At 37.7% G+C, this 19,507-nt stretch overlaps 1 protein-coding gene across 3 annotated transcripts in view; it reads right to left on the bottom strand.

Annotated features, from left to right (window-relative positions):
• Positions 1-4,504: 4,504 nt before the first annotated feature.
• Positions 4,505-19,507, bottom strand: part of PLD1 (phospholipase D1) — a 179,337-nt gene continuing 164,334 nt past the window's right edge. For all 3 annotated transcript variants that reach the window (XM_063442682.1, XM_063442681.1, XM_063442680.1), the window contains exons 20-26: positions 18,522-18,610; positions 16,483-16,596; positions 14,302-14,351; positions 11,040-11,174; positions 8,144-8,297; positions 6,832-6,949; positions 4,505-5,334 (exon numbers count right to left, since the gene is read on the bottom strand). In XM_063442682.1, coding sequence (XP_063298752.1) covers positions 5,110-5,334; positions 6,832-6,949; positions 8,144-8,297; positions 11,040-11,174; positions 14,302-14,351; positions 16,483-16,596; positions 18,522-18,610 — 885 coding nt within the window. In that variant the 3' untranslated portion in view covers positions 4,505-5,109. The remainder of the gene's footprint in view (positions 5,335-6,831; positions 6,950-8,143; positions 8,298-11,039; positions 11,175-14,301; positions 14,352-16,482; positions 16,597-18,521; positions 18,611-19,507) is intronic.

Consider the following 19,507-nt stretch of genomic DNA (forward strand, 5'->3'; position numbering starts at 1 on the left):
GCACACACATACATACAGACACACAGACAGGCACACATACAGACACACACACAAGACACATACAGACAGACAGGCACACATACATACAGACACACACAGACATGCATACAGACACACACATACAAAGACACACACATAAGACATACATACAAAGACACATACAGACAGACACAAGGCACACATACAAAGACACATACACACACAACACATACATACAAAGACAAGACACATATATACAGACAGACACACATACAAAGACACACACATACATACAAAGACACATACATAAGACACACATACAGACACACACAAGACATACATACAAAGACACATACACATTATATTTAAGTCACCCTCACCTTTAAGGTGCAGGAGGGTGACTTTCCCTGGGGTCCAGTGGTGACTCAGGTGGATGGGAGTCAGAGTTCCCACTCTGACTCCCTCCTCCTCCTTCCACGCAGTCTGTGTGTTAGCTGGGAGGAGTGATGTGCAGTCACTTCCTCCCAGCGTGTGATGTAATCACAGGGGGCCCGGTCGCGCTGTTTAAGCGCCCAGCGCTGACCGGGCCCCCTTACAATCCACATCCATCGGGTGGCCCTGACAGCATCTGCCACCCGATGGACCCCTTCATATGCAGCCCGGCGGTTTGCCGCGCGGGCCGGGGCCGCAAGTGGTGATGGCGGTACCCGGTCGCAGGGGTACCGCCGGCTCGCACCCACCCGCCCGCCCAATCTGTCAAAATTAAAAATCCCTACCGCCCACCTGGAATCCTGAAACGCCCACTAGTGGGCGGTAGGGACCAGGTTGACGACCCATGACTTAGGCAGTCAGGGCATTGGGAATCAAGTCCACACATGCATCAGGAAGTATTACTTTACTGAGAGGGGAGTGGATGCATGGAATAGCTTCCAGCTAAAGTGGTAGAGGTTAACACAGTGAGGGAGTTGAAACATGCATGAGATAGACTTAAGGCTATTCTAACTATAAGAAAGTCAGGGACTAAATGGAAGTATTTAGAAAATTTTGCAGACTAGATGGCAGGAATGTTTTCCATCACATTGTATGTATCTATAAGGGCACAGAATAAACCAGTCCAAATTTTAGAACTACTCCTTTATCCAATTTCTTACTGCATACATCCCTTGTACACAGTATGATATCCTCTCATCTATTTCTCAAATTTTTAGTCTCCTTTTTGTATCTACTTTCTTTCTTTCCTCCTGCCTCTCAGCCCTCTAAGAAGCCATATCCATTTGTGTGTGAAAGCCCTGCTCCTGGCTCCTACATTGAGCAGGGCCCTCAACCCCTCAGTTCCTGTGCGTCCATATGTCTCTTTACAATTACGTGTCTGTTAGTCCACCCATTGTACAGCACTATGGAATTTGCTGGCGCTATATAAATAACCACCATTGGCTGGACCTCCCTAGCGCGCTGAAGCAGAAATAAATGTATGCACACATCCACACATTCCGAGTCACTAATATATATATATACACACACACGCACATACAGAAAAACAATGCCACAAACACACTTAGATGCACAACGCCACATACAAGAAACACAGATTGCACAGTGCCACATAGCTACACATACACAGCACACAGATGCACACATACACATTGCCAGACATATAAAAATGCTGACACACACACAGATACTGACACAAAATTATACTCAGCTGAGCTCTGTCTTAGCCACACTATTCTCTGCCTGCCTTTGTGAGGGAGGAGGGAGACTTTCCTGGGATCCAACTGGGTAGATAGATGCTTTCCAAGAAGTGCATTGCACAGGGCTTCTATTTACTCCTTGAGCTGAGAAGAAGTGATCTGACAACTTCCTCCCACTGATGCTGTGCAGGAGAGAAGTGAGGTCTGTCAATACAGCCCTTAAAGGGACTTCCTCACGCTTTAGTTCACAGTATATCTCCGAAACCGGACTACTCAGCACTCTACTCACACCAGCCGGCCTGGGCCCCTTACATATATGGCTTGTACCACCTACTGACAGCCCGGCTCCTATGTTTGGACTGGCCAGGAGAAGTAGATAAGGAGTCAAAGTGAGCAGATTGTTATTATGTCAATGTGCTTTAGCTCTGTAGGTTTTGACACATAGGAGTGTAATGGTTTTCATTATCTTGCTGACACATAGTAGTACATGAGTACTACTATGACAATATTACACTATAATAAAACATTTGGTTATCGAAAATTAAATGTGTCACAGTTAGACCATCACCTGGAATAACTTTGTTGCGATTTCTGTTGATGTCTTTCCGAATAAATAAAAATACAGAAGCGAGCTGCATTGAATTATATTTTAATTAATGGTTTTAACAAATATATTTTAAGATCAACATATAATTACAATGACAAGGAGTTTGGCAGAACGTAGGAGACAGTTTCTGTGGACTGCCCTTCACAGAAGGGATAAGTGGCATTAAAAACTTAATTTGAACATGTATACCATTAATACAGGGTAAAAATTAACAAGCTCTCCAGATATCGAGGGACTGCAGGACGGCAATGCATCATGGGAGATATATACATTTACAGCAGCTCAAGAGCTCCCCTACACTTACTCTAATGCACTGAAGATAGTGAAATATTAGGTTGATTAACATTTGTTACCATACTAAATTAAATATTCAGTATTTTACATTAAGAACAATTAGATATTCACTTTTAGATACTTGGTCATATATTACAAACGTCTACATCATCGGAAACCGGACAGGCCATGAAGATCCTTTTGACATTAGAATTAAAGTACATAATAATATTTAGTTATCTGCTAAGGTAGAAGTCGCAGACCAACAACAATAAGCAACTAGCCCAGCTGTGGCTGGAGGTATCTGCATCAGTAAGACATTGGCTCATCATTTTCTAACAGTTTAAATAAAATGAAAGTTTTACATTACAAGGAAAAAAAGACAATTAAATTGATATTTTAACATTATTATTCAATTCTCCAGCATTCGGCTTCGAAAGAGTAACGAAAAAAAAAAAATAATTATCTATCAATGAACCTTGTTCAATGAATGAAATGTACTACAAGAAAAATAAAACACACACTAATAATTTTCTAGATTAGATTGCTGCCATTTACCTAGCATTAGGGAATTATTTTGGAGAGCATTACCAAATACAATGGTTTTACAGCATCATTTACTGTATGCACAACAGGAAGCGATGTCCTCTTCCCTCCAATAAAAATAATTCATGCAACATTAAGATGCCATATTGCATTATACGACAATGTTGATGTGATGATCTGGTCAATGGAACATTAGAGCAATGATGCATGTAATAGAAAGCACCATGAGATACTATTAAGCATGACTATAATGCAAATTACCGTAGATGAGAGAGCAGCATTGAAACTGTATGCACTGGATAGCAAATATCCCATGCCTACCTAATTTCTAATGAACCCTTTACACAGTTACTGACATAATAACATACAGCTCTCCATAAGGCTCTGACTGTGGTAATACTCAGTAAGCACGGCCAGGAAAACTCCTGTACATCTCAGACACATTCACCAACTTTGGTTTAAAGGGACAGCATGTATTGCAGCTACAATGAATAAAGCAATAACTGTGTCTGTGAATATCAAATGGCTAGGCTCTGAGCCTTCTCTCGTAACAAACTCGAGAGTGGCTGAGATATGTCAGCCAATCCTTTTCTGCCTATAGTTTTCTTTGGGAGGACTGTTAGGTACATGTAAGTGTAATATGTCATCGCACACATGCTCAAATTGGTAATGCGCACTTGCACATGAAAATTAGCAAAACTTACATTTATCGTTTCTCAGCTGAAAAAAAAAAAACTATTACAACCATTACAACCATTACAATGGTTGCTTGCATTTTTTAAGTAAACTATGTGTCTTTGATTTGCCTTTAGACACAGTGAGTTTACTCTGCAATATTTCTGCCTTTCTTCTAACTGACCTAGAAGACTGCTTGGGCAAATCATACCATCTTAGCAGGTGGAAATTAGGAATTTAACTCAGGAAATGTTTAGTTAAAGAGGTTTTTAAATGGTGATAAGATTTCAAGATGGCTGCCTCTGAGAAACTTTACTCATTTTATATCCTTTTCTTTCTTTCAGGTAAATTGTACTAAAGTTTTACTAAATATATGGAAATATTGTTAAGATTTTAAAGTAAATAAAAAAAAGTCACTTAAGTGTACCTGTCTTAATGACACATTAGCTTAGTGTCACTTTAAACGGCATCCATTTTTCATCTGTATAATTGGCTAGCCACACTGCTAGCAAATGTATAGATAGAAAAATAATTTGCTATATTTGGCTTTATGAACTGTATGGTTGCATAGCATTTGTTCCTCATCCAAACATCATGGTAGCATTGCATCCAGCCACTCCATCAATCAGGGACGCTATCCTGTGTGTGGAACATCTGATGAGAGTGACAGTTAGCAGAGAGCCTCATTCATAGTTCTAGACATTAACACAAAGCATTGATGCAACTTCCTTACATTTGGAACTTAACAGAAACAAATTGCACAGCAGCTTAGTAGGGTTTAAGGAATCTCAGGGTTCCTAATTGAGTTACCATACGGAGTTATTTATTGTATCGAGTTACTGTACTGGAATCTTTATACCCTGGGTTACAACAAGACATTATATTATACAGCCTTCGACACTAGTTTAAATTCATTCTCTCTCACTTGTACTAACATATTATAAGGACTCTCCTATGGCTATAGAACATGCTGGCACATATGGAATGACTAAATATATTAAAATATAATCTAACACTTCAGACATTGTGTATTTACGAGATTCTGGTACCGTGTCGCTTGCGCTGGTTAAATAAAAATACGTGATGGTCCTAAAAATAGCAATAAAAATTAGTGAACAATATCATATATAAATAATTAAAAACAATTAATAAAACCCTAAAAAATAAACTGCTCTGACACAATTTGAACACAATGTTTTAAGTCTAAGGGACATTCTTTTACATTTTTTTTCACAGTTTTCCATGCCCTCTTGAAGTCTTAATGCAATATCTTGCTTCTTGACATTTCCTGAAATCTCTTTCCTTTCTTTCAAATTAAAAAGTGACTATAAGGCATGCTCATGTCCATGTTTCCATAGGAACTATAGACTCCTTTGTTCCAACCGATGGCAGGAGGTTTTCCCCAGCAAGGAAGAAGAAAGGTAATTGTACCACAAATCCTCGGATCCTCTGTAATTCTTCTTGTGCTTTCACACGATCCACTGTTGTAAGCCCTTGCTTGGTGACATAGTCATTTAGATGAGCAAAGAGGTGTATTTCATCATTAGGAAGACATCTGAAAACCTATATGATGGTGGACATAATGAAACATTAAGAAAGGAAAAGTCAAAGGTCTTCAGTTATAAACTTTACATACCATTTCCTCCAACAAAGGCTTGTCTTTTAACAATGTTTAGTTGGGAAAGTTAAAATTAGCAGTTAGTTTGAAAGTAGCCAACTTGAAAGGCCAATAGTAGGTGAAAAAATGTTCTTCCTGTTGTACACAACAAAATGCATTTCATTATCACAATCTGCATTTAAAATAGAAAAAAAATATTTTAAAATGTTTCTAGTTTTAAGATTATTGTTGAGTAAAAGGGATATTTAAAATTGTGGGCTTCTCTTCCTGCTAGTTCTGCCAAAATGTTAATTGGTTTTCCCAGGTGTGTAACTTCACTGATGATTGTGATTAACTTGAGATCAGGCACCATTTATTTTACATGTAGTAATAAGGGCTGACAAAAAAAAAAAAAAAAGAGGGTTTAAAAAATAGAATCTAATCAATACTCTCGTTCAGTCCAACAGAATGTTTAGGGAGGTCCGCATAATGGAGGTTAGTCTATGCTTCAAACTTTGTCAATAGATGTAAGATGGGAAAAGTTTAAAAAACAAAAAAAATTGGCAAATCATTTTATATTATCTACTAGGATAACAAAAAAAATAGCAGATATACTTAGTCTTTATCTCTGAAAAATGTACAGATAAGGCATAAAACACTTGAACTGCGCTCATGAAGCAACCAAGTTTGACAAGGAAGTTCCATTGAAGGTGAAGCTTTATTCAAAACAAAATTAGTCATAAATGGGCGAGATCAGGCCACAGGTGTTGAAAAATGTAGTGACATAAAAAGGAAAATGAGAAGTTCATACACCTAAACACATGAAGCAGTGGGGGGGGGGGGGGAGACAAGACTGCAGTTCTGCTGAAGTAGACACACATCCAGTTTCCTTCTCATTCTACTGTCCTTCAACCTTCTTATGTGTTCAGGTTTGTGGGCTTTTCCCTCCATTCTATGTCACTACATGTGGTCTGATCTCTGCCATACATGGCTAATTTTCTTTTCTAAATTATCACTTTCATGGCAATCCCTCATGAAATTGTGTTGGATTCTACAGGAGTGCAGTTTTTTTCTTCATTTATTATCTGATTGTGGAACAAAAAAAACAATCACGTAACTATTTGTGAATCTTATGCACAAATTACAGTGATAAAAAGTGCAAATCAGTCCTTCCACCCGAGTATAATTATTATTAGTAGACATTGTTAAATCTGCTCTGTGATTATTGGTAATGGATATCGCACAGTTAATAACAGATGCCAAAATACATTTAAAATGTAGATTTATTCAGTAACTGCAATATAAATACAATAACTTTAAAAAAACAAAAACATGGAGAATATAGAAAGGACCCATATTTTGTTGGAAGCCAATAGACATTTTAAACATTGTTTGACTACCGTAAGGCATTATAGACCCATATATATCAAAATTCAAGAATTGTTTACTGAAGTATGTCTCACCTTTTCAAAAATAGTTGTATTGCGAGCTGAAGTTGCAACCCACACCTCTTTGAAAAATTTGTCGCTTACAGGATCCTGGATATTAACAGAGGGGTCATTTAGACAGCCGAGAATCAGCCTACAAGAGAAAGTTACATATTGTTTTATGATAGTATATTATACACTGTTACTTTAGCACAAATACTAACTGGAATGTTTTCAAGCCATCACAAGCAAAAAGGAATCTAAATCTGTATAGAAGGGTACAGGTAGTTCTGGAGTGGCTATCCAGCTTCAACCCTCAAGATGCTCTGCCAAATTTCATCTACCTAAAATATCACTAAGGACCAATGGATATTTAGTTCATGAAAAGTTTGAACGCTACCTGTTGGCTAGAACTGTATAGACATTGGTCTAAAACTATACTTAGTCTATATTAGAGGTGAAGAAATGCATGTACAGGATTTAAAGGGACACTAAAAGATATGAATACAAAATGTATTGCTGTCATTATAGTGTTAAAAGAGCAATTTAGGCCTCGGCACCCCTTGGCACTCTTTGAAATGTTAATAAATTCACCTTTAATCCAGCGTTGCATGGGTCTGCCGTGGCTGGCCCTGCCCCTGCCCACCTCCTTGGTTGAGGACATCAGAATTGACAATCTCAGGAAAAGTATGTGAATGCATGGCAAATCGCTGCGCCAATCAGCCTTTCCTCATAGAGATGCATTAAATCTATGAGGAACGTGTTCAGCTCCTCCATGCAGAGTGTGGAGATGCTGAACGTCCGTGCTGCACAATAATTAACATTGTGGGGTTAAGGGGACATGATCACTACACCCAGACCACTTCAATGAGCTAAAGTGGTCTCAGTGCCTAGAGTGTCCCTTTAAAACTATAGGGAAAATTAAAAAGAAAGGAAAGGAGGAAAATCCCTAAGGAACACCCTCCATTAGTATACAGTACTCTCCTATAAATGTAAAAATGTACTACTCAAAGTGCAATGTGCAAAAAAAGGTAGCCAAGTAATAAAGAGATCTAAAAGTATATTTTGTCCACACTTAAAGCTGGCTCCGACCCTGCTCTGCCCCCTTGGCTGAGATCATCACACTTGATGATCTCAGCCAATCTAGAAAAGCATTAGGAGGCTAACGTGCATCGGCGGCAACACTGACCCAGGAAGCCCCGCTTAGTGGTCGCGTGAGTGACAGCCACTAGAGGTGTTACTAGGCAGCAATGTACACACTAATATAGGTTTCAGTAGAAGATTAGAGTTAACAAGAACAGTTTTATATTCTGTTTTAGTCTTGTTTACTGTATGAGACTTGACGTACTTGAAACAATGCATCCGAAGTGACAGGGCAAATTTCCCAGCTTGGTAAATTTCACCATCCATGACCGAGGCAACGGTTTCACTGTCTTGTACAATAATTGCCAACTCGCTGTCACGCTTTCCCATCATACTGCGGTCGTTAATATTAGCAGAACCTGGAAAGAAGTTAGAGATGATTTCACTTATTAGCATAGAAAAACACACAGGGATATTTACAAAACGACACATCTATTAACAAAGTGAAATCACAATTAACCAGTTTGCCCATAATTGTGCCATTCATTTTTTTTTTTCATTTTTTGAATGGTTATATATATATTAAATATATATAGATATATTAACTTGATTTATATTATTTATTTATTTTAACCCCTTAACCCCTTAAGGACCAAACTTCTGGAATAAAATGGAATCATGACGTGTCACACATGTCATGTGTCCTTAAGGGGTTAAGGACACATGACATGTGTGATATGTCATGATTCCCTTTTATTCCAGAAGTTTGGTCCTTAAGGGGTTAAAGACGGCATACATTTTTAAATCAATGAAATTTACTTAAAAAGATAACAAATAAGTTCAAACTGTAGTGAATATCTTTTCTCTTTGTCACATTTCGGAGGTCTCCTGGGTGAATCCAACAAGTTGTGCCTGATGTGTGTGTATTTTGTTCTTTGTATCTAACCTCTGCTGCTTATGCAATGGTTTTCATTAGGGTTGCACTGGTGTTATTTTTTTTTTTTTTGTATAATATCAGTACTGCAGTTAACACACTATTCATAATTTTTTTGTATAGCTTAGAATATGCAGCCCATCCCGTAAGCATGCCTATGACCTTATTTAGAAGTGACTGTCAGGCCATCACATCACTCAGCAGTGGTATGTATTGGGACACAGTAAGTAAAGTGATGATATAATGCATAAATAGATAGGTGCACACTTCGCAAATAAACATTGGATGATTTAAAAGATTCCATCATGGCAAACTGATTAAAACCAGAGATATTTGGACTATCAATTCCCTACATATTAAATGTGCACAGTCAAAATGATTATGTAATAAGGAGCCATATATGCCAATCCCATGTGTAACATATTGTAATAATGCAGCATATCTCCAATAAGCAGCAGCCATATGGCTCAGTTTGCATTGGTTATGTTACGCGCTGCGCGCATTCAAATTGCCTTTCACTAATTTAATTAGTATTTTACAGGGCAATTAATACGTCTGAATAAGATCATTGAGTTTTTAATTTTACCAGTTAGAAACAGTTAGAGGGAGATCTTTAAGTGGGATTTCAAATAAACCTCACTTTAAGAGAAATTATAGAAGTGTAAAATAATAGATGTATTACAGCCATTAACAAGACCTTAGCGCCAATGATATACACGATTATACTTAGCATAATAAAACTATTATTGTACAGGTAACGTACTTAGAATTCTATTCTTTATTTATAGCGTTACGTTCTCCAATCAGTTTCTACCTCTTCAATCCGACAATTACATATTTCCATAGTCACAGGGTGTTGAAACAGTAGGAACTTTACCAATACCTTCAATATGTATTTGTACGGAGTATAAATTATTGACAACCTGTAAGCTTACTGTACGAATTGATTGATGCAATTAATGTACAGTCTATAAATGGTCAAAAAAAATTTTCATATGTGGCTTTTTTATGTGTAAAACTTTGCTCCTTTTGGAATTCAGTATTTCCCATAATTTGGGGTTAATGACTTTTTTTTATTTCTATAAGTTATTGAAGTCCAGCATAAGCCCATTTTACACATCTGCAATGCAAAACACGGTATTCTTGGTAGCTTTGGATAATAAAACAAAAACAGACATACCTAAAATTTGTAATTAATAAAATGTCAAAATGATATTACATTTACTTATGTTTCCCAGGCATACATGTAATAATAATAATAATGGAGTTATTGAGAATTGTATTATCCAAAACCTCCCCAATTCTGGGTTTCAGAACAGGTAGCAACATGTTAAGGTTTCGTAGTGAAGGATTCCAGGTAATTGTGCTGCTCGAGGTCAGAGGCAGTAATGAGAGCTTGTATGACCTTACCCCTTTAATAGAGATGCACTAAGAATGTTTTCTAACATGGATTCTATGGATTTTTCTTAAACATCACCAATTTATAATTGTGAATTTTACTTCCACTCTTCATTTTCTGGAAAGCTACATTGTTATGAATATATCTGCAGAAAAATGTGATGATGAAATACAGACAATGCCAAAAATATTTCAAATTTCAAAGCACTCCGTGTTCTTCAAAGAACAGATAACAGGTTCGTCAAGTTTAATTGCTAAACTTGACTTTGATTCAAGACAGATGGACCGCTTTTTGACAGTTAGCCCACTCTTCAAGCATGCTAAAACGTGCTTTATTTTGCAGAATACATTGACTAAAAGAGCGGATACATTACAATTGTCAGTTTTATGATGGTAAAAGATTTGCAGTTTAATCTTACCTGCACTGTACATTGATTTAGGACTGCTTGACGTAGCTTTACACAAATAAATGTAAATACAAACTAGATTTTAGGACAGTAATTTATCTAATCTATGTCTATAAACTACATTTCCCAGGGTGCAAGGCAGGCTGGTAGGTAAAGTGGATATGTACTGGCTGCATGGGAGCCTTTACCAACTATGTTATCTCACCAAAAAAAAAAAATATCTATTTTTATTTGCAATGTTTTAGCATTCCTTGTGTCATATAAATTTAGGTTAAAATATAGAAGTAGCAAAATTCAAGGTGATAAAATTATTCTTTTTGGACAAAAAGTGGGTCTTCAAAATAGTATAGATGCCCCCAGTCCCATGTTTAATTCTAAAATTGTAATTACCACGATACAATACTCTGTAACAATTGACTTACCAATGATGACCGTGTTATCGTCAGCAATAAGTAACTTGCTGTGAACATAAATCAGCTCTGTAACAAGGTTTCCTTCCAGTTCTGCATGCGTGCGAAGTCCACAGAACGAGATGTAGTTTATCCACTGATCGCCAACTAGAAAGTGGATATTTTTTAGTTAATTTGAAATGGCATCTTCTCTTACTAAACGCACTGGTAAAATCAAGGTGCACATATGTAGCCGTGTATCACAAAGCGGTAAAAGGTCCTCGCTCATTCTTATAGAGGATTGAACTATTCGTTATTAATGATTTGCCCTGGGGAAAAGTGAGTTTTTATAGAATATATTCACAGACCGTGTGCTGCCCTCTGACACTTTAATGGTCTTAATTTATACACATATCCTCTATAAGGCAATTATTGCAGCTTATTAAAAAAAAAAAAACAACAATTTGGAAATGAATTAATGTGTAAGTTGTAAACCAAAATACTTTTGGTAGTTGCACTTGTTTTGTTTGAAAAATTACTAACAAACATATAGATCAGCGGTGACTTACTAACACGTGGGCTGCCTAATATAGCTATCAGAAATATGGTTTGTAATATAAAGAGCTTTTCACAACGATAACACATCGTATAAAAAAAAGTTACTATATAGGTCTCCGCAACATCACATTCATGTAAAAATAAAGTCAGAAAACCAGGGATAATGGTTTGACCAGGAGTGCCACAAAAAAAAAAAAAGCCATCAACACAACGGTTCAAAAGCATGGCAAACAAAAGCAAGGGATATATGCAGAGTAAATATTTCATCAATACAGTCACATAGCACAATTATTGTATGTTGGAGGAGGGATCATGAAGGCAACCAGGGCCGCCATCAGGGCATGACAACCATAACAGTTGTCATGGGCCCGGCGGTCCTGGGGGGCCCGAGCCCCACATACTGCTGCAGTAAGTAATGGCTGAGCTGGGGAGTTAATCTCCCCAGCCAGCCTGCACTCAGCAAGGGGCCCGCATAGCCGTCCGCGGGCCCCTGCTTCTACTAATCATCTCCTCCGTGCAGGGCACACTGAGGGACAGCTATAGGGCCCTCCCAAAGACCCCACTAGGCTGCCCCTCAGTGTGCCTGTCTCCAAACACAGCCTCACTGAGCTGCCTGTAACTGCTCAGGGCAGCTCCGTGCAGCTTGTTCTGTAGGAAGTGACATCACCAGTCACAGTGCAGAGTGAGCTGTGCGGAGCTGCCCTGAGCAGACTTACAGGCAGCATGTCAGCATTGTGAGGTTCCTTCAGAAGAGGACCACCAGAGAGGTAAGGTTTGGGAGGGTTTTGGGAGCCCCTACCCCCCCTTGCTCCCACTGCATCCCCTACCCCCCCTGCTCCCACTGCATCCCCTACCCCCCCTGCTCACACTGCATCCCCTATGTCCCCTGCTCCCACTGCATCCCCTATGTCCCCTGCTCCCACTGCATCCCCTACCCCCTGCTCCCACTGCATCCCCTACCCCCTGCTCCCACTGCATCCCCTACCCCATGCTCCCACTGCATCCCCTACCCCCCTGCTCCCACTGCAGCTCCTGCCCCCTGCACTGTTCACTAACACACTCTGCACTACATTTACTAAACACACTCTGCACTACACATACACTACATACACTACATTCACTAAACACACTCTGCACTCACTACAAACACTACATTTACTAAACACACTCTGCACTACACACACACACTACATTCACTAAACACACTTTGCACTACAGACGCACACTACATTCACTATACACATTTTGCTCTACACACACACACACACTACATTCACTATACACATTTTGCACTACACACCCACTACATTCACTGAACACACTCTGCACTACATTCACTATACACTCTGCACTCACTACAAACACTACATTCACTAAACACACTCTGCACTACACACGCACTACATTCACTAAACACACTTTGTACTACACACACACACTACATTCACTAAACACACTTTGCACTACACACACAGACACACACACTACATTCACTAAACACACGTTTCACTCACTACAAACACACTACATTCACTACAAACACACTACATCCACTACAAAAACACACACTCTGCATTCACTATACACACACTCTGCATCTAATGCATGCATACAAACATTACACAAAACGTACAATCTGCATCCACTATATACACTGCATCCATGACACACATACTGCATCCACTATACACACTGTATCCATGACACACATACCGCATCCACTATACACACTGCATCCATGACACACATACCGCATCCACTATACACACACACACACTTCATCCTTGTGGGCGGACTCGGGGCTGGCCCCGGGGGCCCAGATCTTAAGCTGTGTCAGGGGCCCTAAAATTTCTGATGGCAGCCCTGAAGGCAACTGCGGTTAAATTGCAGGAGTGACAATTACATTAATAATTTATACAATGTGGTCAATATTGCACTCTCTCTATACCACTATATGTATCAATCTGTCCATCTATCCAGCCTCCACTCAGATATTTAGAAGAAGATTTATGAAAGTTTCACCGACACTTTTACATCTAAATTTTTAAACTATTGTATTTTTTTTTTACTTTTTTTAATATGCACTATGCAACAGATTAAAGACTTTCCGACAGAAAAGTAGCTGGATTTTTCCCTCCACTACAATTCTGGTAGTTTTCTGGGATTTCTATGGAAAACGGCAGAATTTAAATTAAGGAAACAATTACTTTTTGGATTACTTTAATAAATACAAACATAATCCTTACATTTAACCGCCACTTTTCTGAGTACTCTGATAAATATGTCCCTAGTGTTTAAATCTAAGCCTGAATCGGACCTGCTAAGGAAACGACACTTAAAAAGCTTGGTCATTTGGGTAATGTTTGTGGCGGCTGAAAGAGGAAGAGGATTAAGTAGCTGATTGATCAAATGAGCATAATTTTAGAAAGTTGCAGCAATCTTTCTGAACTTTGTTTAGCAACAGTTTTACAGCAAACACTGGCTTCTAGTAGCCAACACAATTTACTGGTCTGCTGTTGCTACAAAAGGACACTTAACGCTGGAACAAAAATTCAGTAACATTTCAAAATGCGTTTTGCTGTGATAAAATTATATGTTACTGTTCAACACAAAAATCAATGAAATACAATAAGTTTCAGAAGAAGATTTCAGCTAACATACTGGTTTGTCGTTTTCTAGTCTGATTGAATATATTCACCAGCGCACAACAATAAATAAAACTGCAGCAATCACTCACTTTCTGCTTTCAACTGCCCGATGATGGAATTGTCTCCTCTGCAAATGGTCCTGTAAATTATTTATCACCATGAAAGCAATCAGTAAACATGATGGATAAAGTCCAGAAAATCATGAAAAAACAAACAAAAAAACAGTCCTGTGAAGAAGTCACTACTACCCCCAGTATACAAAGAAATTCAGAACTGAAGAAGTTGTTATTAAGGTGATAATTACAGCAGACACATTGAATTTAACTTCATCGTCACAATGAGGATATGGGTAAATCATCAAAAACTGCTGAAAAGGATTCATAAACATGGTTTTGAAAATTACTTAAAACAGCTCTGTAACCCCAAAAATGTTTTTGAGCATGTCAGATACAATCGAACAAAGACAGCTTATACTAAAGCCTTACATTTATAAAACTTGACAAAAGGCAGCGCTTACCAAGGTCAAGTTCTGATGATTGTTATTGTGGGAATAAGGAATTGTGCTGCTCATCACAAGATAATAACTCTGGGAAATGCCACGGTTCAGAGGAGTTTTCCTTAAACATTCTAATTGCACAAACAATGGAAATTGGCAGAGCCCACAGGGGACAGCATCAGGTAACTGTAACTGAGCCTTGCTATGCCCCCAGATCTCTTCACCTGGAGCGGCGATGTCAATATCGGTGGACTTTCAAATATTTAAAGATGCTGGAAGGTGACAGAGCCGCTTTAAATGTTTTAAAGTTATGGTACAAATGATATTATAATACAGTATAGCTCTCTATCTTTAAATTTATATTTCAGGGGCTCACAATTTCCACTCCCCACTAGCGATTAAAAATTCAGCCCCGACAAGTATAAATTCCCCCATGGTACGTGTGCCATGGACCCTCCAAGCTTGCAGTGGCAAGCATTTTTTAGGCCTGTCTAGCAACATAGGGCTTCAATATTGTGCCCTATGTAGTTAAGAATTGTTTTTAAAAAAAAAAAAAAGTCACCTTCAAATCACGGCAGCAGTGGTGTGATCATATATACACGATATATATATATATACACACACACACACAGACACACACCACATATAATATAAAATATATCAGTACGAGCACTGTTTCGTATTGATAAGCTGCATATACAGACTCCAAGTACTATAACAACTTCAAATAACTAAATCACTGAGGTGGTCATGGTGCTTGGACTAACGCTTTAAAGTAAATTATATAACATTTAATGTAAAAAAGTGTATGCTATCTCTGCAGACACACGTTCAAGTAACTAGGATTAAAGGAATTTACTTACCCAAAATGTCAATATTGCATTTAATATTCAACCTAATGCTACATAACTAATCCCTATTTCATGCTGAATAACCTTTGAATTATACTGCATCTTATATGAAAAATATCTTTAGTTGGATTTTAGCTCTGAATGCATTTCGCTAAAAAAAAATCTGATAATTTTTTTTTTAAAAAAATACATTTTTTAGGGTTTTTTTTATTTTTAAATCATGATTTTTTTTCCCACCCTGCATCTGGATCTGACTATATTCCTTGCAGGCTGACCGGATATATCACACCATCCCAGTACTGCTGTACGGGAGTGTCAGTGTGTCGACAGTAAGTCAGGTAACAGATCTGCACTGTCAGAGCGATGTAACATGGTTAGGGGAAAAAATATCTCCCCAGGTAGATCGCATAGCATCACAACTTCCTGGAACAACAGCCATATCCCTATGATGTTGGTACTGTCTGCCTCTCTCTCTATCTATATTATAAACTCTTTGGATGTTAAGAAGTTAATAGTACTGTGAGCCTCCTATTTCAAAGACTCCTCCTGCCTCCTATTTCAAAATCTTTCATGGTGGGTGCAATTCACTGTAATAAACGAAACATGAAAATCTTCGAGAAAGTTCAACTAATAAGTATCCCAAGATTTGGGATATATATCCTACATAAACCGTTTTAAAATCAAGTCACCCATTTAGCAAAAACTAGTTACTCTCTCTCTTTATTCTACTTTTCTCTTTTATGTTTGTCTTCTCGTTTTTTGCTCTTTCACTCTCATTCCTATGTTTCAAGGTGTTGGTGCAGAAAACAAATAAATAAGAATGGTGTACGCTGGTATGTATTCATACTGATTCCACACCTGAAGTTTTATTTAAAAACATTTTTTTAAAACACATAGATATTATTAAAGTTAGTTGGATTAACCTGTAGTTGAAATGCATAACTGCCTGCAAAGCATTGCCTCCTCCTCGAGAGATGTCGCCTTCAAATCCCGGCAGCAGAGGTGTGATCACATACACACGATACCTCTTGCTCTCCCTAGTACAGAGAATGGGGGAGAATTTAAGCTGCAGTTATAGAAACTTTCCTCATGTCCAGTCTCATTATAGTTACTCCTCAATTGCAATATTTTAAATCATGCATACGGGGCCCAATGCGATCTCTTTATAAATAGGTGCTCATCAAGATCTAGGATGCATTGCGCTCGTGTTCGGCTAATTAAATTATCAACATAGGTAACATTTTTAGGATCAACCAGATTCTTGAGTGCTCATTATTTTGTTTTTATGACAATTCTACCTCCAGGAGTGTACAGCAGCCACAGAGAAATAGCCCGCTGTACATGGTTCAGTTAACATATGTTCCCACTATATAAAATAGTATTTAGGGTAAATAGGATGAAAACAGACAGAAGCTGAAGATATACACACACCTCGATTTAATAAGCTTTCTAAATAACTCAATACATTTAGAAAAACGTTCCAAATTTTCCAAATCTACTAAAATTTCCATAGACTTTGATGGTGACTTATGTAGATACATCATTTGGAATGTTAGACACCGTATTGAATTATATAAAAAGCTTATTAAAGTGATACCTTAATTACATCTAGGAATACTCCTACAACTCCCAGCACATTGACAAAACAAAGGCACATAAAGAAGGATAAAAGAACAAATGTAACATTTAGATTGATGTTCAAGAACAAAAGACAAATAATATCAAGAACAAGCAAACATAACGCAGATAAATTAAAATGACAGTTACAATTCAATATAAGCAATACATAAACATAAAATAGTAGACTTTTTATATGAATCTCTCTATACAGTCTCAAAAGCACATAAATAAGCTTGTACACAATGTTATATGATGTGATTTAATGTTCTGTGTAAAATAAAATGGAATATAAAGTACATATTAGAGAAATATTATATCTACTTATATTTAAGATTGAAAAAAAAAAATATATATATATATATATATGCAAAAAACCAAATAATCTTGCACTCCACCTGATCCGTAGTCCAATGCCCGGTGCTTGTCAGCCAAAATACAACGGAAGATTCAAAGATAGCACTCCAGGGACTTGATAAAATGTAACTTTTATTTTACTCACTAAAACATCAAAGGTGTCAACGTTTCAGCTTGATCCCCTCAAGCTTTCGTCAGGACATACTGTGCAGACAAATAAACCCACATATATACCATACAGATAACGATAACTCACCACACTTGTGAAGCCTCTGACTCCATGGTCATCACCATGGTGACATATATCAACAATAATAAAAGTGCAACCATACACATAGATCGTGCAATTAAAAAATATTCAATTAGACTATTTTACGCTAGGGGAATCAATTACTTAAACATTAGTCACACTGGCAGCATTGAATAGTAACTACTATATGCATATATGCATATATATATATGCAACATTATATATTGAACTAACAGTTTACATCAGAACATATATATTAGAAATTATTAGTCCAAAGATCTCATACACACCCTTTGCACGTGATTTTCTATGTTTATTTTGTTGTAAATGACACATGTATTCCAGGCATGAAATATACTGGTTTTAAGTTGACATGTCAACTTATGATGAATGAATAAAATATTCTATCTTCCACCTAACTGTCAGAGTTATTTGCCTCATTTAACTTTAGGCATGACTGGGTTATGATAAATAGTGATGGACAAAATAATTACACTGGCATTGCCATTTCCAACACAAGATGGCGCTAGCAGCTCACCATGGTTTTTACATTGCTGCAAAATGGTAAAGAGTTAAAAAGTCACATTTTAATACATTGCATTTCCCTTGCCCTAGTCATGCAGCTAGGTTGCTATTTTTTTTATTTATTTTTTTTATAAACATCTGTATGAACCATTCACATTTTAACTTGGTGACATATGAACGAAAATTGTAACAGTGAAATACAGGACACTTTACCTGTGAGCTTTAAGTATCCTCTGAGCAATGGTATCCCCAATCTTGTTAAAAACGGTCTTATTGTCGGCACAACTAATAAAAAACTGGTTCTGTATATAGAAGGAAAACATTTAAAAATGATGATATACTCAATGTTAGTAACATGAAAATGTCTTCTAAAATGAAGTGCTGATGGTAAGTAAAGAGGGTGCGTTTAAGTGAGTAGCACCATTAATAAAGGAACTTCATATTTTATAATACATCTAGTTTAATAATTTTAAAAAAAGGAAAAGAGGAGGGCCTATGAGGGAACTGTATTTGTCTGACTCTTTTCAAGTATGTACTGCAGTCCTCTGTGAGGTCCACTGCAATCTGAGAAGACACTCATTGAGGATAAGCAATGCTGTGGTGGTCCTGAGTGCTGGGAAAGGACAAACAGCATAATTGGATGAGCTCTGGATCTCAAGCCATGGATAAGGTCTCCTGTTCGTGTTAAAAGGTCTACACTGATCAGCCACAACATTGAAACCACTGACAGGTATAATACATTAATTATATCATTACAATGTCACCGGTCAATTGGTGGGATATATTAGGCAGCAAGTGAACAGTCAGTTCTTAAATTTCATGTGTTGGAAGCCAGAAACATGGGCAAGACAAAAAAACAAACAAAAAAAAACTTCCTGACATTGACAATTGTCTGGTCCGACTGTAGCTCAAATTGCTGAAAAACTTAATGCTGGACATAATAGAAAGGTGTTAGAACCCAGATTGCATTGCCAGTCCATCGCCAAAGAGCATTCAGTGGGGATGTGAGAGTCAGAACTGGACCATGGAGCAATGGAGGAAGGTTGCCTGGTCTGATGAATCATATTTTCGTTTAGCTCAGGTGGATAGCCAGGTGCAATGTTTACCTGGGGAATAGATGGCAGCAGGATGCACTATGGGAAGAAGGCAGGTCAGCGGAGACAATGTTATACTTCGGGCAATGTTCTACTGGGAAACCT

This window comes from Pelobates fuscus, chromosome 2 (assembly GCF_036172605.1).
Source record: "Pelobates fuscus isolate aPelFus1 chromosome 2, aPelFus1.pri, whole genome shotgun sequence".
NCBI classification, from domain to species: Eukaryota; Metazoa; Chordata; class Amphibia; order Anura; family Pelobatidae; genus Pelobates; species Pelobates fuscus.